The 22199-nt window shown below is 47.4% G+C and overlaps 1 protein-coding gene across 1 annotated transcript in view; it reads left to right on the top strand.

Moving 5' to 3' along the window:
- The first annotated feature begins 8146 nt into the window (after positions 1-8146).
- The window catches only part of FOXO1 (forkhead box O1), a 64921-nt gene continuing 50868 nt past the window's right edge, over positions 8147-22199 (top strand). Inside the window, 3 exon segments of the mRNA XM_039566961.1 lie at positions 8147-8689; positions 8692-8781; positions 8784-9016. Coding sequence (XP_039422895.1) covers positions 8413-8689; positions 8692-8781; positions 8784-9016 — 600 coding nt within the window. The 5' untranslated portion in view covers positions 8147-8412.

Here is a 22199-nt window from a genome sequence, read left to right as displayed (position 1 = left end):
TGGGGGTGCTTACTCCCGGCTTGTGAGTGCCGCAGGGACATGTCAGCCATGCCCCAGGATTAAAGGGAAAGGAAATGCTGACCGGCTCATGCACGGCAGAAAGCGAGGCAGGACCAGCTTCCCAGCACACACTCAACCATGTGAACTTCACTGCAGTGTAGACTTTGGAAAAGCAAAATTGCTTCTGACTGCACCAAGGGCAGAAGCTGGATCCATTTGCCCACTAAATCACAGTGCACCCTGTGGTGGGCATGTGAATGTGGCCTGGGTGAGCCCTCTGGGGGACACCCATGCAGACCTTCCCTGGACACCTTGGGGAGGTTGCCTATTGTCCCTTGGAGCTCTGGAATTACAGCCCTTCAGCATATTTTAATTTTTTTAGTTTTGTTGGGTTTTTTTGTTTTGCAAAAGTTTCAATTCACGGTGCTCTGATACACATCTTCTTTCTTCATACAATGGACATTTCTCTCCTTGTTCCATGCTCATTTTCCTCCTTTCTGGTTTTTTTTTTTTTTCCTTTTTTTTCTTGATGGTTTTTCCCTCATTGTGACTTATTTTTGTGACTTCCTTATTTCTCCTCCACCCTTTCCTTCTTCCCTTTTTTTCTCTGTTCTCACCCTTTCTCTTCACTATATTTCCCATTCTCCAGTGACTCTGGTACCTATTGGAGAGGACAGAGTATCCCCTGTGAATGCCTCAATGAACAGATCCCCACCCCAGCAAAGAAATACTAGAGAGTCCAGTTTCTGTCTTAGAGTCAGTTTTTGTTTGCTTGTGTCTTCTTTTTTTTGAGGTTTTGGATTTTTTTTTTTTTTTTGTTGTTGCAAGATGCTTCATCAGCCAGCAAGGTTCATAGCCACAATGGGAGTGAAGAGTGAAAGTGGGTGGCTCTCAGGGAGCCACTGCTGAGTTCCATGCAGCTGCAGCAGCATTTCTGTAATGTGTGGGTGGATGGATCTGAATAGCCTCACCTTTTGGTCCTTTGCCCCCCATGCCTTTCTCTGTCTCAATCCCCTCCTAAATCTCATTGGAGATCCCCATCTCCTTTAGGGATAAAAAGAGAAGCCACCAAACTGCTGCCCAGCATGTGCCTTCCCATTACGGATCATGTGGCAGGAACTTGTCTGATGGTGGTTGAGGTTCACTCTTTGGGGCTTCGCATATGTAATTGTAAAATTGAAACTACGTTGCTCTTCTTATCTGTTTGCAGGCCGGCTCGTGGCGTGCCGCTGCCTCTAGGCAGAACCTGCCACTGGGACCGTGCTGCTTTCAGTTTCATCAGTATGTTCTCCTCCCTCACAGGCGAGGCACGAGCAAGGGTGATGCCCCTTCACCAGATCTCAAAGCACTTACACAGCTAACCATCAGGGTTGCAATGGGTAGACATTTTTTTATGCCCATTTTACAGCGAGGTGGAAGAGTGATGCTGTCTGGAGTTGTTGTCCATGGGCTATGGGCATTTACCCTATGGACAGTATTTGTTCTCTACAGACCTTACCCACTGAGTGTCCTGCCCTAGCACTGCCTTCTGGGGTGTGCTAGTCACCAGCAGTATAGGAACAGATGCATGTGTGTCAAAATACTGTCTTACTATTATTGTCTAGGCAAGTTTGCATCTATATAAATCTAGCACAAAATGCTTATAATGTTATCATGCATATGTATTTGTGTAGCATGTACATAATCACCTCATTGTATGCAAATACAGTTATATCCATAAGTAAATATGCTTTTCAAGCATGAATTGCTTCAACAATGGAAAAAATATTTGCTTTTAAAAGGAAGCCTTTATTATGCCTTCATGCTGATTCTACCTGTGAATTATTTTTCTTGTTGATAACAGGTAGCTATCAGTTTTTCAGGGAAACAAAGGAAAAGAAGATGAAATAGTTGTCAAGCATTGCATAGTACCATGCCATGAATTTTCCTTCCTACGGGCTGAAAAGAAACCACTGAATTATATTGTAACTGTCAAGCGTTCTGTTTTTAGTTTGTTGCTCAAACACAATAAAATTATTTAATATACAAAAGCTATCATATGGAGCCCGTCGGTTTTTCCTTCAGCAATATAGAGAGGAAAACAAGGTATGAGAAATGCACCAGAAAATGTTGAAACATTGCAGTAGAGTGTTGGAGAATATTGTAATAAATCATATTTACGACAAAACAGAAACTCAACACCTTGGAAAACACACTTGAACTGTGTTTACTTCCAGGCACATTGGCCTTTGCATAGGGGTGGGCCGGGTGATTCAGCTGAATCTGAAACCTGATAAACTCTTGCCTTCTGTTTTTACATCACAGCCAGTGATTGCACACGACACATTAGGAAGACGTACCGCTATGCAGACACTACCTTTGGTATTTATTGTATTGATCCTGCTACAGATCATTCCTTGGTCATGCTGTACTTCAGTCTTTCCCTTATGGGTGTGTGTATGTAGGTGCCAGAGGATGTATGTTTAAATGGGAGGTCTTGAGCCTGGATTGTGAGTTGAGAGAAGAGCTTGTGTGAAATATTTTCTTCTGTTTAGCTTCTGTTTACAAACTGTGACAGCAGACTCTGGTTCCCAGTAACTTATGCCTCATTTGAGCTCATTCAGTGAATATGCTTTTGTCCAAATGTTAAGAATCATGTTTAGTAGAAATTTGAGCTGCTTTAATTGCACCAACCAGTAAAGTTTTCTTGTTATTTCTTCTCTTTGATTGGAAAAACATGCAAGCAATTCTGGCATAAGAGCTAGCATGACAGAATTTAAGTTCTGATTCCTTATAAAATTGCTGCTTAGAAATGGTTCCATGAAACCTTGCCCTCAAATCTTAATTGTTTACATTTTTGCAGATATTGAGAACAAATGAGGTATAAACAACATCAAAGGAAATGGCTCAAAAACACATAGTACATATTTTTGGTATCTATTTTTAGGAAAAAAAATTATTTTAAAAATTCATGTAAATAAATAATTATAGCAGCACTTCTTTTAAGCCAGGGTGGTCCAACGTCAGCAGCCATTAGGTCTGCCCCAAGATCTTGGTAGCCCAACACCCTGCAGCCCCATCTCCTAGCCTGGGAAGCACAACCCCACTTTTGTCCCACTTGACAACTCCTTCTCACCCTTCCTCTTGGCAAGCCCTCTGGCCGCTCTCTGCCACCAAAGCTGCTACAGAGAAACTGGGGGAGGAGGAAGGAGCTGGCTGCGGGTTGTTGCTGTCTGGTCTGAAGACTCACTGTCAACTGCTGGTGGTGAAGAAGAGGAAGAGGAGGAGGAGGAGAAGGAGGGTGAGGAGAAGAAGGAGGAGGAGGGGGATGCAGCAGCAGCTGTGTGAACCCCGGCCACACCAGCCCAGCTCCCTGCAGCAGTCCATGGGGAGATTAAGGTTTGGCTGTTTGGGCAGCTCTGCCATCACCAACCACAGTTCCTCATCTCCTCTGAGAAGAAGGGGTGAGCTGCCTGAAGGCTTTCTGGAGGCTGGAGTTGCACCACATCATGTGAAGATCTGTCAGTTCTCAACGCTGAAATATGTCCAGTGAGGTGGGCAGCCAGTGCAGTCAGCACGTGGCCTCAGTTCCAGCCATGTGGATGTGAAACCAGAAGTGCCTTGCTGCCTCTATGGGAGCATTCAGGATTTTTCCCCGTGTGTAGAAGAAGATGGGCCTAAACCAAGACAACTTCAGACCCCTCACCAGTAAGTACCCTGACAACTCTGTGATGACATGAGGTTTTTTATTTTAAGGACCTGGACAAAAGTTGGTCCCTGCCTATACATCCTCTGTGAAGTCCTCTGCACATTATGTGAATTCACAGTGGGCAGCTTTCCCCCCTGCAAAGCAAGATGAGTCATTTTGCCTTTGTTTTGCCATCTCTCCGCAGTGCCCTGTCACCCTGAAAGCCTTTGTGTGCACAGCCTTTTCCTCACTGTTGATGCAATGGCAGAGGGGTCAGAGACCATGTATTTTCCATGTACTGTAAAGTGGGATGAATGGGATTTGCTGGCCTAAAGTCATCTAGCTGAAAGTGTGAACAACCTGGAGTAAGAGCCTGGCATCTCAAAGTCTGATCAGCTCCACCATCTGGGGTGGTGAATCACCCACAGGGAGAACATGTTTCTCTCCACTGACCATGGAGTGACCCTAAATGTGACACCCATCTCTCCCTGGGTCAGACAGACCCTGACCTGCCTGTGGGTGCTCCTGTCTGAGGCGGGAGGCAAAGGGCAAGTGGAAAGGGAGTGGGCTCACCATGTTGTGGTGAGGGATCTTTAAATTCCATCTGTGGTTTGTGCTATTGGTGGGGAGAGATGTGCAGCCCCAGGAAGTCACTCACAGCGGTGAAGCTCCTGCTCTGAAATGCCATGCAAGAAGGACTGCCTTTCTCCAGTGGCTCTGTAAGAAGCCTCAGATGGTTGGGAGAGCATCAGACCCTTTAAACTCGCTTGTCAGGGCAGTGTAAATGCCTTGTTCAGCCAGGACGTGTCCAAACCCTTCTGTGAGGCGCAGCCCTCAGCTGCCCTGGGCTGGGAGGGGATGTGAGTGAGGTGCCATGCCAGCTTTCCGGTAACTTGGGCTGCTCAGAAACACGCACTGCAAATCATGTCCCCTCTGAGGGACAGGGGAGGAAACTGAGGGTGCTGAACTTCCTCATACTTCCTCAGAAAATAAGATGATACCAGACACAACTTGGTATTTCATTGCTGCTTTTTATGCTGTTAAAACATTTGTACTCTCTCACCATGCACATATGTGTAGAAAAAAAGAGCAGTACATAGAGTACAAGTGCTTTCAACTTCATGTAATCTCCTGCTGAATTTGATCAAAACCTCGGAACGTGAATTATACAGACAGTAGTAAAAAGACAGCACAGATCCTTTATTTTGGCTGCTTCAAACCCAGAATATGAATAGAAGGCTCTGCTTTATTTCAGTGATGATAATAGGCAATCTTCAGGTCTTAAATTTGAAAAAAAAATACAAGTTGATGCTAAGGTTGATAGGAGATATTGTATTGTAGAGGAGTAGAAAATGGGAGCAGGAGTAGGAGTAGAGAAATGAAAAGGTGGAGTGTAGGAGGAGGAGGGCGGGAGTAGAAAATGAATTGTGGTGCATCCATCAGCATTTCAGCATTGTGGGAGATGAGATAAACCTAATGCCGTCGATTTTGTAGATGCAGTAAAATTTCTTGTACTGAAACATCACTGTGCTGAGCTGTTTTAGGAGCAGGGAGCTCCCCTCAGCAGCTGAATGGGTGGATTTGTTCACGTGGCATCGCCTAAGGGTGGTCAGCAGTGTTGGAGTGCACTAGGACAGCAGTGCAGACAGGGTTAGACACTTTTATTGTGCATGGCATGTGTTGCTTTGACTCTAAAATCTGTTGATTCAATCTAAATATTTGATGGAGAGAAGAAATTCTAAAAAGAAAAGTGGCAGAGTGCATATGTGTGGACTGGGGCCCTACAGAAGAACTCACTTACCTGGGTGGTTCTGCCAAAGTCAGAGTGAACTACCAAGATTACTCATCCCAGGAAAGTGCACAGCATTGTCTCACTAGCCTTTATCCTTCCTCCAACCCTTAGCAGACGTGGTCCCAGCTGTTGGCATGCAATAGTCAAAATCCCTGCAGCTCAGCTCTGCCTGTTGCGTTGTGAGTCACGGGGGCCCACTTGCTGAGCAAATGCAGCATTTGGAAGCTTCTGGTTTTATCCTCTCCACCTCCATGTCCCTCACAACTCATTGCAAACTGCTGTCTGCACTCTCTGTATTCACTGCTAACTTTTGAGCTGCAAGAACATCAGTGACATGGGGCACAAAGGTGGCAGAGCCCTGCCAAGAAGGTGAGGGGAGCGACAGCAATGTCTAGTAGGGCCAAGAAAGGGGAATACAACCTCTATCCTGCAGAATGACCTGGACTGAACTACAAATGCACCAGGGCTTCCTAAAATCCCCCAACAGTAGCTTTCTTCCCCGTTTTCACAGTTGGCATCTGACAAAGAAAGCTTTTTTTTTTCAACATCTGTGTATACCAATAGAGTTCAGGGAATAGCATTTCTACTTCTGACAAAATAGAAGAGCAAGGACTGCAAGATTTAAAAAAACTCCTTAGAAGAAAGCCTGGGTAATAAATCCACTTCCTTTAGCAGAATGGGTGCCAGTCTGTCTCTTAGATCTCTCTTTTTTTTTTTTTTCTCAGACACCAAGGAAAGAAAATGTTTCTGTGTTCTCGAGCACTTCTTTTGTTTTGGCTCCCATTTAAACACATCCATTCGCTGCGCGTCCCTGGCTGCTTCTCACCATTATATAACCTCTGCTTCTCCAAGGCAGGGTGCTCTCCCTTATTGTAGGGCAACTACTGCAGCCGAGTTGTGTAACACTGCCACATAAAGCTGTTCCAAGCTGAAACGTGGCATGCAAGTTATTAGGTTGAACTGGGACTACTTTGCTTTCTTTTCTTTTCTTTTTTTTTCTTTTTAACTGAAAAAAAACCCAATTAAAAAAGGTATTTTCTAAGATCCATGGGCTAAACAATACAAATTTGTGGGTTGAATCCCTTAAAGGATTTACAAAACACAGAAATGACTTAAAGGCAAAGCAACTCTGAAATCTGATGAGCAGCCAACCTTTAATAAGGTATATTCACCTTTGGCATTTGGTAAAATAAACATGACAAAACCGGTGCTTTAAAATGTGATCAGTTACTATGCACTTATGCATATTTTGCACAAACTATACAGTTAGGTGTCACCGCCTATCTTAAAAAGTGTTTTCATAATAGTCAGCATGAGTATCTAGATGTATGATCTGACACCAAATTACATGCCATGGCCTAAATCCAGTCTTGTACTCTCTTGCCTTCATTAATGTTACTCATTTTCACAAAATATTTTTATAGGAACAACGAACTGCATTTAAACAACATTGTTGCAGAGAGGACGGAAGGGTAACAGTAACAGGTTTTCTGGCTCAGCTTTGACAGTTACCCAGCTCTGGTGGCTCTTTGACAGGCAATGTCAAATGCCATGGCTGGTTGTGAATTTTGTGACTTACGAAGCCATGTCTGAAGCATGTTTTTAAAAAGCTCTCCTCCTACTGAAAACAAAACAGATTTTCTAAAATGCAGGGTTTGCCAGTTTGAACAAGGTGTTGAAATGTGTCTCATCCTTGGGATGATTTCCCTTGCTTAAGCAAATGTCTTCTTTTTAAGTTTAAACGGAATAACACTTCTGTGTTAAGTCAAACATTTATCTATATGTATCTTTGTATATTGATGGGCAGGGGAGGCAGAGGCGATGTGTCCTGTAACTGCTGTCTCTTTGGAAGGGAGGAATACAAGCCTTAATGAATTGAGCAGCCCTGGGGTTTGCCGGGAAAAATATAAAGTATGTCCAATAGTTGACTTAAAATGAAATTATCCCGTGCTTCGTGCCGGCTCACGGAATAAAACCAGCTCACGGAATAAAAACACGCTCAGCCGAAGGGGAGATTTATCACTTCGGGAGGTGCAGACACTTTTTGGCGAGGAGCCGGCCAGGGAAGGAGGGAGGGAGGGAGGGGGGGAGCGAGGCAGGGCAGCTGTCTGTCGCAGCCCCCGGTCCGATGTGCGGGGCTGCCAGGGCCCTGCGGGCCGGGCAGCCGGGCGGCAGCAGCGCTCCTCACGGAGCCAGCGATGCCGGGATGCTGGTGGGAACGGGGAGACGCCCCCCGCTCCCGCGCACTCCCCCAGCCGCCCCGCTGCAGCCGAGGGATGCTCCCAGGTCCCCGCTCATCCCCGGCGGCGACACGCACCGGGCCCGTCGATGCGGGCGGCAGGACCCCGCCGGTAGCGACTGAGGCAGAAACCCTCGCGGGGGCATTTTCCGTGGCCATCCCCCCGCGGATGGCCGTGAGAGCACTTACTGCCTTTGGGGCGGCCGCGGCGGGCACCGCCGGCTGCCCGCTCGCCGCTTCTCTCCCCGCTGCGCCGCCGGGAAACAAAAACCACCCAGAAGCAGCACGGGGGCACCGGCACCCTCCTGCCAAACCGGCCCCGCGGCGGGAGGCGGGCGGCGGCGCGGCGCTGCCATTGGCGCGGCGCGGGCCGTCCCTCCCCACCGGGAGGAGGAGGAGGAGGAGGAGGAGGGAGGCTGGAGGCGGGCCCGCGCGGGGCGGTCGCTCCAGTCGGTGCGCGCCGGGCGGCCGGGTGGCTGCTGTTGCAGTTGCCGCGCGGAGGGCAGGGATCCAGGAGCCGGGCAGGGCAGGGTTTAGGGCGGCGGGGCCGGGAGGTCAGGCCGGAGGTTTAGGGCAGCGGGGCCAGGAGAGGTAGTGGTCGCGCCGTCGGGGCCGCGCCGATCCGCGCCCGGAGCCTGCATGGGGCGGCGGCGCTGAGCCCAAGCCGCCCCACTGCTGCCGCCGCCGCCGCCGCGCTCCCGCCCCGGCCCCGCCATGGCCGAAGCACCGCAGCTGGTGGACATCGACCCCGACTTCGAGCCGCTGCCGCGGCCCCGCTCCTGCACCTGGCCTCTGCCGCGGCCGGAGTTCAACCCCCCCAGCTCGGCCACCTCCAGCCCGGCGCCGTCGTGCGGCGGGCAGCCCGATGGGGCGGCCGGAGCCGCGGCCGGGGCCGGGGCCGCTGCCTCGGGAGCGCTGAGCGCCGACTTCATCAGCAACCTCAGCCTGCTAGAGGAGAGCGAGGACTTCGCGCCGCTGCCCCCCGCCGCCGCCCCCCGGAGGCTGCCGCCTGCCGCTGCGGGGACTTCCCGGCGCCCGAGGCCGGCTGCCGCCTCCACCCGCCGGGACCGCCGCCGGTGCCGCCGTGCCGCCGCCTGTGGCCGGTCTGTCACCGGGCCCCGTGGCCGGGCAGCCCCGCAAGAGCAGCTCGTCGCGGCGCAACGCGTGGGGCAACCTGTCCTACGCGGACCTCATCACCAAGGCCATCGAGAGCTCCCCCGAGAAGCGGCTCACCCTCTCCCAGATCTACGAGTGGATGGTCAAGAGCGTCCCCTACTTCAAGGATAAGGGCGACAGCAACAGCTCAGCCGGCTGGAAGGTAAGAGGCGGGTGGTCGGGGACGCCCCGTCGGAGCGGGGTCCCGGGAGGCTCCGCCGCCCCCGGGCAGGAGCCGCGGCGCTGCAGGCGGCTGGCCACGCCACCCTCCCCGGCTGCATGATGCCCGCCGCGCAGCCTGCAGTGCTCCGGCTCCGCGCTGCAGTTTAACCTCACATTTCTACTTTTTTTCACCTTTCCAAAGGAGAACCTCTAAGGCAGAAAAGCGTTCTAGGCCTCCCGCCGGTGGGGCGCTGGAGGAACCGGGGCCGCCCCCCCGCTCTCCGCCCCCCCCAGCCCTGCCCCGCCGAAAGCAAAAGTTCACGCGGTGTCACGGCGCCGTCCCTGGGCAAAGCCGGCGGGAGCGCCGCGGCCTCTTGCTCCTACGGGGCGTCCGGCGGGGCCCGGGGTTAGCACCCGTGTGCTGGGAGTGCCGCGGGAGTGCCGCGGGAGCTCCGACGCGGCCCCGGCGCTGCCCGGACCTGGGCTGGGAACGGGAGTGGTCCGTGCCGCCGTCCGCCCCGGCGCGGCGGGGCTTTGCCGTCGGGCGGCGGAGCGGGGACAGAGGCAAACAGGGGTGGGGAAAGAGCGGAGGCAGAACAAGGGTTGCAGAAATACGGTGTGTTTAATGAGTAAGCCGCAGTATTTGTCCTGATGGCTTTGTTAAACTTGAGTTGCGGGAGCGTCTTTCTCGTGTTACGTTGTGGGACGGAGCTCCCTCGTTCCCTGCCTCCCGCAGCGCAGTCCCTGCCGTCTCACCGGAGCGGTGGGAGCAACCTGTTGGCGGCCGGGATTTGTGCTCAGCCCCACGCCTGCGGCAGCCGCAGCCGGGTGCTGCCCGGAGCCCCGCGGTGGGATCGGCTGCGGCGCTGCCACCCCAGCGCCCGGGCATCCGCTCGCTTGGTCCCGGGGGACCCGCGGGGCACCGGCTGCCTCCCAGACAGCTGCGGGGCGAGCCAGGCGAAGCTGCGCTTGGGGCTGTGTGGCCGGGGTGGCAGCGCCAGGCTCATGGTACCCTCCAGCTTTGCATCTCCGTGGGTGATAAAGGCTTAGCGCTGCTGCGAATAAATTCTCTCTCTCCGAGGCCTTTGTCCAGAAAGTGTCGCCCACCCGTGTCCCCGTGCGCGGCGAAGGCTCCGCCGGGTTTCGTGACACTGTTGCGTGAGAGCCTTGTCAGAAAGAGCTTGTGCCATCAGCGTGCAGGCAGAGCCTCTTCCGCCCTGTGAGGGATTAAATGATGGCAATAAATGTGTGAGGTGCGTGCACCTAGCGCGGCATCGGCGCGCTGTGGTGTGTTCGGGACTTAGTTCTAGTTAGGGCCAGTCAAAGTATTTGCTTCGCTTTCTAGTATTTGTATTATCTGTCTTTTTCTTTTTTTTTTAACTGTAAACTTAAATCCTGTATTTATGTATTTTTAATTGTACCGCTAGGAATGTTTGTTACATCGGATTTTTGTAAATTTCTGTTTTCCTAGAGGTAGGCAATATCCTGCTAAGGAAATGCAGATTAATCTGTAACGCATTTTCAGCTGAAAGCTTTTAGGGCTTTTAGAAGTAGTTTGTAAGTTTCTATTGATGTGTTGGACTAAAAAATTTAAAGGATAATTGTCTGAAGCCATCTGTCATGAAAAATTTCAATAGGAGTGAAGTAAGTGACTGATAGCTGACAACTTTTAAATAAGGTAACTTGTCACTTGAAAATGCTGGGTTTTTTTCCAGTGGTATTTTAGTCTCCTTAAGTGCCTTTTCAGAATGAGTAGAAGAGAACTAAAATCCAAACAAACCAAAATAAAATTAAAGAGCTCCCAAATTCAAGCGAGCAAATAAGAAACGCTGAAATAAGAAAACTGTGTAACTTACTAGGTGCTTCCTATTTTATTACTGCTCGTCCTGTGGTGCTTCAGCAAGGAAGAAGTCTCGCACACCTCCCTCTAACAGATTGAGCACATCCTATGCCCACATACCTCTGCTGTGACCGGAAGAACCGCTACTGGTGTATTTTTTGGCTGCAGTACTCTCTGGTAGAGTGCAGTGCATCCCCCTGCCACTGCCGGTGGGTGAATACACATGTACTCTCCTTCCATAATTAAACAGTCACTGTGTTGTGCATCAGGCACGTGTTGCCCCCGTCCCTTTGGCTGCATAACTGCCGCGCTGCTCTGGAAGTAGCAGGCTTGCAGGTTTTACCTTGGCTTGAGCCAAGGAAGAGCAGAGTTTCTTAAGCACACTTTCAAGTTTAGTTACCAGCAGCCACTGGGTGTCAACCCTGTAGCTGACCCGGCTGAGGCGTGCAGCCCGTTTGCCTTGTTTATCACCGATTCTCCGCGGCTCAGCTTGAGTAAGATTACTTTTATTTTTTTCCAGATTGGGAGCTGTTGGTTTGCCCGTGGTCTGGGGACCTGCTGTAGGTGCAGGCGTAGGGCTGGGAGCGAAGCCTGAGTCAGCCGAGGGCCCCGCAGAGGAGGAACATCGCTCCAGAGATGAGCACAGATTAGCGACCAACTTTTCTGCTGACAGAGGCAGTGTGGGTTCGCCTCAGAGCCTGGCACTGGCTTAGGGTTTGGGAGTACATTCAGCACTGCTGACGCAGGCTGAGAAACGGGGGGTAATTTTTTTTCCCCTTAAGTAAAAACTTCGAGACACTTGGTCTTGTTGGGGTTTACAAGTGCAATAAAGCACCTTTCAGATTCTTCACAAAGTGTATGAAACACACAAGAACTGAAAAAGAACGTGCACTTTCTGCATAGTGGCAAGGCTGTGTTTCTCAGCCAGAAGTTGAGGGCTAACTGCTCTAATGCTTGTGAATATGTACTGCCCTGATTTAATATGTGATGTCGAGCTGCTTTTTCATTTTTCACTGAAGAAAGTTCAGAGGTGTCAGCATTATCTGTTAGGAGCTCAAAACGGCATGCAAGCTCTTCTGAATAAAAACAGTAAAATCAAAATGGCTTGTAAAATAAGGGTATAAGCCAAAGGTATTAACATTAAATTATCAGTAACATAAAATTATTTAAGTAGATAAAATTGTTCTCAGTTATACATACATAGTAGTTTATTCCAGACTTTCTTGTCACAAACTCTGCTTTATGAACAAATCTGTGTTGAACTCTAAGGGAGCAAAGTCCCCATGACCCCCCCATGGGGTGGCTGCCTTGAAAGAAGCCCTTGGGATGTGCTCTGCCAGACTTGCTGCATTGTTGGTTGTGAATGAGTGCTGATAGTGACCGGTGTTGCTCAGAGAAAGTCGAAGCAAGAACAAGATCTGCTTCAGAGATAACAAATTGTTGTGAAGGTTGCAGGGAAGAATGAAACTTCTCTCGTAGTATAGCAGTCAAGTAAAAGCAACATTTTTCCTTACCTGTGATAGTGGAAGACACAAGGCTTAAGACAGAAGAGACAAGAACTCCACCGCAGCTGTAGATAACAATTTTTTGACACAAATATGATTGCTTTTTGGCTAATCATCATATATAAAATAGAAAACATCTCTGTGATGTGCATATTTCATGATGTCTTTGCGTTATGGCAAGTGTTGAGATTTATTGTAAAGGAGCTGTCACAGTTAAGCTTCCTTGAATGGTCTCATCCTTTCAGTCTGCTTTTGAAAATGGGTTCAAATAAAACCCTGTAACTTTCTTGAACAGGAGACATGGAGTTTTGGTGTTACTCATCTGGAGGTGGATGTGTTGTTGATTTTTCTTAGTGGCAAGTGTTAAGGTCCCATGGGCACATATACCTCCTGGACTTCTAGTCCCAAGGAAACTTGTTCGCCTAAATTTACTTGCTACCATTGTAGAAGGAATGAGAATAGATATCTAGCTGGAGAAGGATGAATGGATGTAAGCCTGAAAGCCTGAGGACAAAACAGGCATAGGACAGGTGCTTTGGGTGGCCTTATCATAGGAGTTCTCTGTGGTCAGCACTATTTTGTAATGAATCGGTCTCCATGCCTGAAATGAAATTCTGGGTTGTTCTGATTCTGTTGTATTTGGTTTGAAAATCACAGGTAGTAAAAAATATTAGAAGGACTGAAAAATCAAGAATAATCTTCACAGAAGTTGTTTAAAGCTTTTGAATCTAGATCAGCGAACAGTTTAAGTTGTGGAAATTTAAATTATTTATTTAAAGTGGAATGAGTATATAGAATCACAGAATCATGAAACAGTTTGGATTGGAAGGGGTCTTAAAGATCATCTTTGTGAGGTTTCTATTATGCATTTTTTTAACTTTTTTTTTAGATGGAAAGATCTCAATTGAAGATCGCCTTTAACTCAGAGTGTGTATTCCCTCAGTACTGGTTACATACCTGTGGGCATTTACCTCTGTCCCTTAAGATGCTTCCCCAGGTGACTTGTGGACCCCCAGCATCATGCATTATGTTACACTTTCATACAGCACACACACATGCATATGCAGGTAGAAGTGTGTGTGTTTGGCTTTCTGTCTGTGGACTCTGTCAGGGTAAATGCTATACAGTCATACCTTTTTACATGTGGCAGATAGCCTCAAGAGCTGCAGTAGAGTCTGCTCTGCCATGACACCTGGCTTCAACCCACCCTGTTGTGAGAAAACTATTTAGTGTCTTGCATACCTGCTCACTGCCACCAAAATGCATCTTGTAGCAGTCTACGTTGTCTGTGAGTCACCTTGCATTTTGCTTAGTTTCAGGTGTGAAAGTTCAGCTTAATCTTTGCAGGTGCAAGGTGCTCTCCTCACCTGTGCCTGAATAACTCATGGCGAAGCTGCATCAGTGGTTTTGAGCTTCCCATCAGGGCCTTGAATTATGTTTTAATTTTATCTTAATTTTCTTTGCCCATTTTCTATTTGCTGTGGTATCTGTTCAGCTACTCGCATGATTATTGTTGCAGTGGGGATACTGCAACATGCATATATCAAACCAGGAGTCCCATGGAAAGGAAATATATACGGACAGACAGATTCTTGCTAGCTGTTTCAGAGAGATGTTTATTTCTCCAGCCGCATGGCCGGGGCTCTGCCGAGGAACTGTTCCAGTCATGGGACCAAGGGTCCTTCTGCCCGCGCAGGGAACACAAACCAACCAATGGGAACGAGGCTGAGCAGGGGCAGGGGAAACCCCGTGTCTGTGCCCTCAGGGCCCCTCTCCCAGGGCTACATGGCAGGGGAGGGACCCCAACACCTCACCCGTTTTATTTTAATAAAAGGAGAATGAAAACAACTGGATAAACATAACAAGAACAGTTTCAAAACAAAACAAGCCACCCTCCTGAGTCTTTAAATGTCCAAACAGATTCTGTGGAACATCTTAGGGCTGACAGAAGGGAGACAGGACTCTCCGGGCATGCTTTGTGGGGAAACTGAGGCAGGAGAGGGTTTAACTTCTTCCCTCCCCCTTTTCATCCCCCACTCGGCATTGGAAAGGGATTTTTGGGGAAACAATTGGCAAAAGCATGGTTTTGTGAGGGAAACCATGGGTGAAAAAACGGATTGGGAATACACTGGGGGTAATAGGACATAGGGTAAAAGGGAAAGGTGGGATTAGGAAAGGGAGACTGTAGGGGGGGCTTACAATGGAAATACTGTCTAACATAACTACGATTTTTTGCATATATACTGCCTTTTACAGGAACACCATCAGGCCCAGTGACCTGTGATGCTTGTAACCCTTTTCTACCTTGTATAATTTTGAATTCCACCACCTCTCCATCTCCCAAGCTTGGGATGCATTTTTCAGGGTTATTCTTTTTAATAGCAGTTCTATGCACGAATATGTCTTGCTGGTTGTCACACCTTGTTATAAAACCATAATTTTGCTTAACATTATACCATTTTACTATCCCTAAGATCTTAGTTACTATGATCTTTTCCTTTTTCCGAGTGGCTGCTGTTTTCTGTCTCGCTGCGTCTTTGCTCTCTCCTTCGGTCGCTCCTGTGTTGGAATTGTCGGGGCTGCTGGTGCCTGCGCGCTCTTCCCGGGGTCGCGTTCGGGGCTGCGCGGGCTGGGCCGGGCCGCGCCGCTCCGTTCTCCGTGCGTCGCCTCCTCTGGTCGCAGCTTCGCTGCCGCTGCCGGGCGCTGTACCCACATCTCGGCCGCACCCCCGAGCGACGACTCCCCCGCGCCCTGCTCCAGCGCGCGTCTCGGCTGGGCCCGGCTCCGTTCTACCGCCATCGCCGCCCGCCGCCGCCCCTCTCGGCCGGGCATTCACGGGGCTCGCTCCACCACGCGCTGTGCGGGGCTGGGCGGGCACCGCCGGGTCCCGCCGCTCCCGCCACGCCTCGCTCCGCCGCCGACACTGCGGCTCGCGTGGCTCCGCCCGCGCGCGGGAACTGCCTCGCTGCTGCTCGCAGAGCGCTCAGTGCACGTGGCCTGGGCCGCACGGTCCCTGCGCCAGGCTTCCCTTCGCCAGGACACAGCTGACATTGCTCAACAGTCTCGGTAATTAAATAATATTCACGAAAATATTCTTCCATCGGCATATATTTTGACTCCAGTATTAACTGTGTCCAAACGGTTTTCCAAAAGCCCTTGGTAAGAATTAAATCCCAAGAAACATAGAAAAAGTTCTTAAACAACCATGCCAGGAAGTGTTTCAGTTCTTTTTGAGCTTGAATCAAGCTAAAATTTACAAATCGTTGTTCAAGAATCATTTTAAGTTTAAGATAAATGTCCATATGCGGCTCTGAGAGCCAACAGTCTTCCCACGGTTCCTCCATAGTTTAGATATGGAATAGCAAAGCAAAACCAAGAAGAGGAATCCAAAGTTTCCAGGGTTTACTCACACAAATCAGTCGCTTAGGGATCGGGGATCGTTCTACTCACAATTCTCCACCATTATGTTGCAGTGGGGATCCTGCAACACGCATATATCAAACCAGGAGTCCCGTGGAAAGGAAATATATACGGACAGACAGATTCTTGCTAGCTGTTTCAGAGAGATGTTTATTTCTCCAGCCTCATGGCTGGGGCTCTGCCGAGGAACTGTTCCAGTCACGGGACCAAGGGTCCTTCTGCCCGCGCAGGGAACACAAACCAACCAATGGGAACGAGGCTGAGCAGGGGCAGGGAAACCCCGTGTCTGTGCCCTCAGGGCCCCTCTCCCAGGGCTACATGGCAGGGGAGGGACCCCAACAGATTATAGGTAAGACTAAACAACAAAACAAAATGTGTGAGTGGCTTTGTATACTGACATAATGAACTAAATTTTCCCGAAGTGCCTGACTTTAAAGAACTTCACTACAAAGACGAGCTAACTGCTCTCTGCTGCCGTATTTCTTATGGCACGCTCAGCTGCCTCCTTATTATCATTATTTTCGTATCACATGGTTTTACAAGTTGTTGGTGAAGTTGGTCGTTTGGGGAACTGGAGCTTTTTGCTGCCTGTGATGGAAAGGGGAAGCAGTATGGTGCAAGGAGATAAAGATGTTTGGATAAGGTATGTGAGATTGTTTTCTTTTTCTCTTTTTCCTTTTTTCTTTTTAATACAATGGTCAACAATAATATAGGAAATACTTTTGGTGGTTTGGGTTTTTCAATAAGGCTCCAGAAATTATGTAGTATTGAGTTGTCTGCTGAGATCTTTTCGATTTCCAAAGCATGATGCTGCCTAAATACGTGTGTCTCTGTTTACCCAACTGGAGAATCATTTTGTAGAATAAGTGCTTGGCTTCTGGAATAAAAATGCAGATTTTGCAGCCACACATTTGTGAAATATGTAGGGCTGTGGCTAGAGAGATTCAACCCTCAACCCCTTCTGTTTTGGGAAAAAGTTCATATATGAAACAAGGATTTCTAATGGAAATGTTTTTAATAACCTTGAGTAATGAATAATAAAGTAAGACATAGTAAAGATAACCTGATGAATAGTTTATTGTTTTCCTCTTTCAGAAATATGTAAAAGATGGATATATTTACTTAATTGTCAGCTCTTGTGAGGAAGGAACTTCAAATCACTGATGCTGGCTGCAGCTAGTCATATTTAAGCATATGGTAGTGCATACTAATATTTTAATGAATTTTGTAGCATTTTGTTTGTCATTCTGGTTGCTAAAATGGGTCTTAAGTATTGGGGAAACACTGCTCTTGGTGATATAGGTTGCACTTCAGAAATTAAGTGCACTGGAAAGAGTCACATTTTGAAGAACAGCATCTCTGCTGTTCCATAGAGAGCTTCAGCATGAATTGAATTGATCTGTGATGATAAGTGCTATTCACATTTAAGTATTATTTCTAAATCTACTCAGTAAACATTAATCATGTGTGTTCATCAAACAAAGGTGCATAATTCCTGCGCTGTAGTTTGTGATATGCAGATGTCTGAAGTGAGCAGTGCAGCAGCATGAGGTTTCTTGGTTGGTCTCCTTTCCTAACGGAGAAGGAATAAGAACTAAGATGCTTTTACTGGATTGATTTTTATTTTCTAAGAACTTCATTAAGCCTCATGCTCGTTCTGGGTTTCAGTAGTGGGTACCGGTCTTTACTAGATTGCTTAAAATAATACCTAAGGAGGCACATGTGATGAGTTTTGAAGCACTTCTGTAATGAATGGTGAAGGCTTAGCAATGCTTTGTTTTGTGGTACATGGGACCAGAAGTGGCTCTAGCTTTAAAAATATAGTCACTCAAAACCTCCTGGGACTCTTACAGCTGCTGCATCAGACAGAGATTAGGAATTGCTGGAGGAGTGGAGGGCAGCACTTGGTTTGCTTGGACAACTTACTGCGTTGTTAAAGGCATCTTGCATCACTGCACAGTATCAATGATGTTACAGTTCTGTCTGAAAATATGTCTTACTGTAGAGTTAGTTAAAGGTACAAGTCTTCTCTTACTCTAGTCTTAGAAACCCAGTTTATGGGGATGCTAGGAATCCATGCAGCTGGAAGTGCATTCAGTCCTGTTGCTGCTTTAAGACAGCATGCCAGGGATGGCTGTGATTGCATTTCTAAGTAGCCCATGTTTCTCCAAGTGCTTTACTGGTGTGTGCAATGTAGGCTTATGTTGGTGTGAGCATGTGGGACTCCTTGTTAGTTTTGTCAAGGCTGTTGCTACATAGGTCTACAGGGTGTAGATTCTGGGGCGGGGCACATGCATACTTGAGAGACTGTACTGGGGTCATAGTCTCTGAAATAGTACATATTCAGATTTAAATTTGGACTGATTACTAGAAAAGTGCTTGCAAGCAGAGGTGCCTTTAACCATAATATTTGCTGGCTAAGTGATATCTTCTAGCTGTGCTCTGTAATATGCAAGAATTCTTATTTTATTAGCATCTTAATTATTTTTTGGTATCTTTCTCAGAGGCCACTTAGTGCCAGGCCTCCTTGCTGCTTCTGCACCAGGATGTGAAATGATGAAGTGGGCTGCACTCTGCTTCTTGCATGCTGGTGTCTCTCTTAGAAAATGTTACAGATGCCCCTCCTTTAATTCAGTTGCTACCAGAATGAGGTTTTTATCATGCATGGAAATGAGGAAATTAAAACCTTTTTTTAATGAAATGAGCGGTGTATATACATGTCGGAGTGATATGTGTGAGCAGCCTTTGTGCTGTCCATGGAAACTGTGGTTCTGGGGAAAGTTGAAAGTGTATGAGGCAGGAGATGCAGAGGCAGCTGCTTGCTGGTGAGGCTGACCTGCAGCTTCCGTAGCCAAGCAGTGTTGGTGCCGCTCTCTTTCCTCTGTTGATGCTGCAGAAGAGGGTGACAAGTGAGCAAAAGTGCTGTATCTGGGAGAGCCCTACACCACTCCTGCTCACCTGGAGGTGGTTGTAAATTTCCACGCTGGAGCTGGCCCTGTGTGGATGGGCAGCAGCTCCTGGGCAGCCCCACTTGCCGATTCTGCTGGCAGAACCCCCTGCTGATGGTCTCTGCTTTGTGCCCCCCAGCATAGGCAGGACATTGGGCCCTTTAGTCTATATGTGACCTATTGGAATTTATACAGCAAAGGAGGGTCGTTGCTTTTGCTTTTTTTTTTTTTTTTTTTTTTTAAAGGGGAGCTCTGGGGCGTTGGAGTATGGCCATTAATTTTGTAGGAGAAACTCAGAAGTGTGAAGTGTGTGCTTTTTTCCCTTCCTGCATAAGGGGTGTACACATAATTCAGAATGGGGACTCTGTCAATATACTGTTGGCGGTCTCACTTGCCGTGGCAAGGTGGCAACTCCTTCAGTTTTCTTGTGCTTAACTCCTGAAACTGGGACGTGGGTGGGGTTTCACTTACCCATCACTGACTTTTCAAACTGTGCAGTTAGATAAGACTGAAGCAACTTGCTATAAATGTGGTGACTTGTTAAACCGCATTTATTGTGCAAATGAGCTTACATCCTGCAAGATCAGCAGAAATGCTTGGTGTTTGCCTGGATGAAAATTAATTAAAATTTGGCGACTGAAATTAAAGGAATGGATTTGTTGCCCATTGTGTTACACGAATCTGCCTTTTAGTTCCCACAGTGGGAATTAGCACAGTTGCAAGTGGTTTTTTGGCATATGTGAGTTTTAAGTCGGTGCTAAGTTCTGGCATCCGTAGCCGCCTTAGATTTTTACTGCCCTTTAATATGTGTTAAATATATGTGAAGTCACTAATGGGAGTAAGGATACTAACAATCCAAAAATATACTGTTGTGGTGGTGGTGTAGGCTCATTTGCCTGTAGCTTGCATTTGCTTAAAACTGATATGAGTTAATCTGCTAATTTGATTGTAATTGTTAGAATTTAAAAAAAAAAAACTACCGGTACCATACATATCTTGGGTATATATCCAGATTTGAATTTTGATTGCCTAAAGCATACTTACAGACTGAGATCTTTAGTGTTTGCCAACTAAATTATATCTTATAGCAATGCTTTGCAATATATAGGAACTCCTAATTAGATATTCAAAAAATGAAGATGCTGTTATTCAGACATGCTTCATAGCAGGCCTCCGCAGTTCTACGCTGTCACGATGTGAAAGGATTATGTACGCTGTGCTCCTGCTCACTGTTAAACGTGTTGATTTCTCTTTCCAAAAATATTCTCTTTAAATCTGAACCTTCAAGTTCAATGTAATTATTTGCCACCCCCCAACCTCTTCTCCCAGAAAACCTGGCTCTCTTAAGGCATCATGGTGGTGCTCTGAGGCAAGAGGGATTCTATGTGCTGTTGTTGTGTACGCCTGGGAAGCCACAATTAGCAGGTGTAATTTGTAAGTGTTTGGTTAGATCTTCTCTTCTTTCCTTGCCCCTTCACACCGTTCCCCTGCAGGACTGCCCTACGAGGCTCCAGTGTCTGAGCACTGTGGGGCTGAGGGCTGCTCCCAAGTGCCCCTGGCCGCCGTCCTCACGGGTGCCAGCTTTGGAAGGTGTAGAGAGGCATGAGCACAAGGCTGCATGGGGAAGCTTGGAGCCTGGCTTCTGCCCCAGTGCTGGAAGGGTGCTGCTGTGCAGATTTCAGGGAGTGTTTGAGCCGTGACCTGGCAGCTGCCTCGCCAGGAGTAGAGCCCACCAGTTGCGTCCTGCTGAAACGCTTCCGTCTCCCAGGCCTGTTTGTGGGTACTTTTCTGCTTACTGCTCAGGTGTGAAGAGGAGGTCAGGGAAAGTAATTATATTTCCTCTTTGCAGTTACCAGAGAAGTTTGTAGTGATTCACGGAATAGATTTCTCACTACTTAGATCAGTTAAGGTACATCCCTTTCCCACTCCAGAGGATACCATGCTGCTGCCTTTGCTCCTCAGTAAGATCTTTCAATGTCTCTGGAGGTTTCGGTGAGGACAGCAATGCTTGTGCTAACATGCAAGATTTAAACTGAAAGAGAGTAGATTTAGATTAGATATTAGGAAGAAATTTTTTACTGTTAGGGTGGTGAAGCACTGGCACAGTTTGCCCAGAGAAGTTGTGGATGTCCTGTCCCTGGGAGTATTCAAGGCCAGGGACTTTGGCCTGGTCTAGTGGAAAGTGTTCCTGCCTGGGGTGGTAGGGTTGGAACATGATTATTTTTAAGGTCCCTTCCATCCCAAACCATTTTATGATTCTACGAAGTGTTGTTTTAAGGTAAATAATGTTTATTGATTGAATTCATTATTATTACTACTCATTATTTTTAGATTGATTATTATTACTACTAATTTTTTAAAACGATGTGGTCTTAAGGAAGGTTAAATTGTCAGAGCCAGGTCAGGCTCATATATTTGCAGCTGCTCCTATGCTTGCCCTGCTTCTTTGAGCTGAGCTGATGGGTCTGCAGCTCTAACCAGAAGCTATTTGAAATTCAGGACGAGGATGCAGCCTCATGTGTGATCTGATCAAATTGTGTTACATAAATTAAACATAATTAAAAATGCACTACACATTTCTATCTATCCAGATATATTTAGATTTTGATTAATATCTAGAAATATATAGTGGAGGAAGATATACCAAAAAAACCCCAATTTATTTACTTTTTTTTTTTTGGATGTGAAAACCCAGAGTGTGGCTGAATGTTTAACTTAGAGCAGCTTTACTTTTTTATAGTTGTTATGGTATCTTGGTCCTGCCATCATTGGGATGGTGTTAAGGCAGAGCTGGAAGCCACTTCAGTGTTTTAGATGCTTGGAAACCTCAGAGATAGATGGAGATGGCTGAACCAGGAGCTTTCTATTTTCACTTAGTTTGGGGGATTAATTTTATTGCTTTTTTCTCCTTTTTCCTTGATGAGTATGTGCAGCCTCTGAGTAAAACTATGGTGTCAGGTTTTTATGGCTGAGGGTCTACCTTTGTGGTGAGAGCTGAGCATCTCTCCTGGCATTATGTGAGTGTATATTCTGGCTGGTGGGGTTTTAATGCTGATCTAGGGTCTGGTCCCTGGTACTGTTTGTGTTTTGTGTCCTCCTTATGCACAGGTGTGATAAATCCACTAAATGCGGCCTTGAAATACAAACGAGGATGGGAGTTCAGAGCAGTATTTTAAAGTGCAGCCTGTTGCAATTGATTTTGGGAAAAATCAAGAGATGCTATCTTAATGCAGGCTTCTCCATGCTTGTTAGGAAACTTGAGTCACTCTTGAATAATCCAGTTTGTACAGTCTATGAAAACCTGATACTGTGCTCTTGCCTATTTCTTCTTTACAGTTCTGTGGCAATGACATAGTCATAAGCATTAAGAGGAGAAACCATAATCTTCTCTGCTTGCAGCCCAAGCCAACGCTAGTCATCCCCTGATGCTATGAAGTCATTCTTTGCTTTGAGGTTTCTAACTAAAACTCT

This window comes from Corvus cornix, chromosome 1 (genome assembly GCF_000738735.6).
Source record: "Corvus cornix cornix isolate S_Up_H32 chromosome 1, ASM73873v5, whole genome shotgun sequence".
Classification (NCBI taxonomy): Eukaryota; Metazoa; Chordata; class Aves; order Passeriformes; family Corvidae; genus Corvus; species Corvus cornix.
This window is presented reverse-complemented; position numbering and strand designations above follow the sequence as displayed.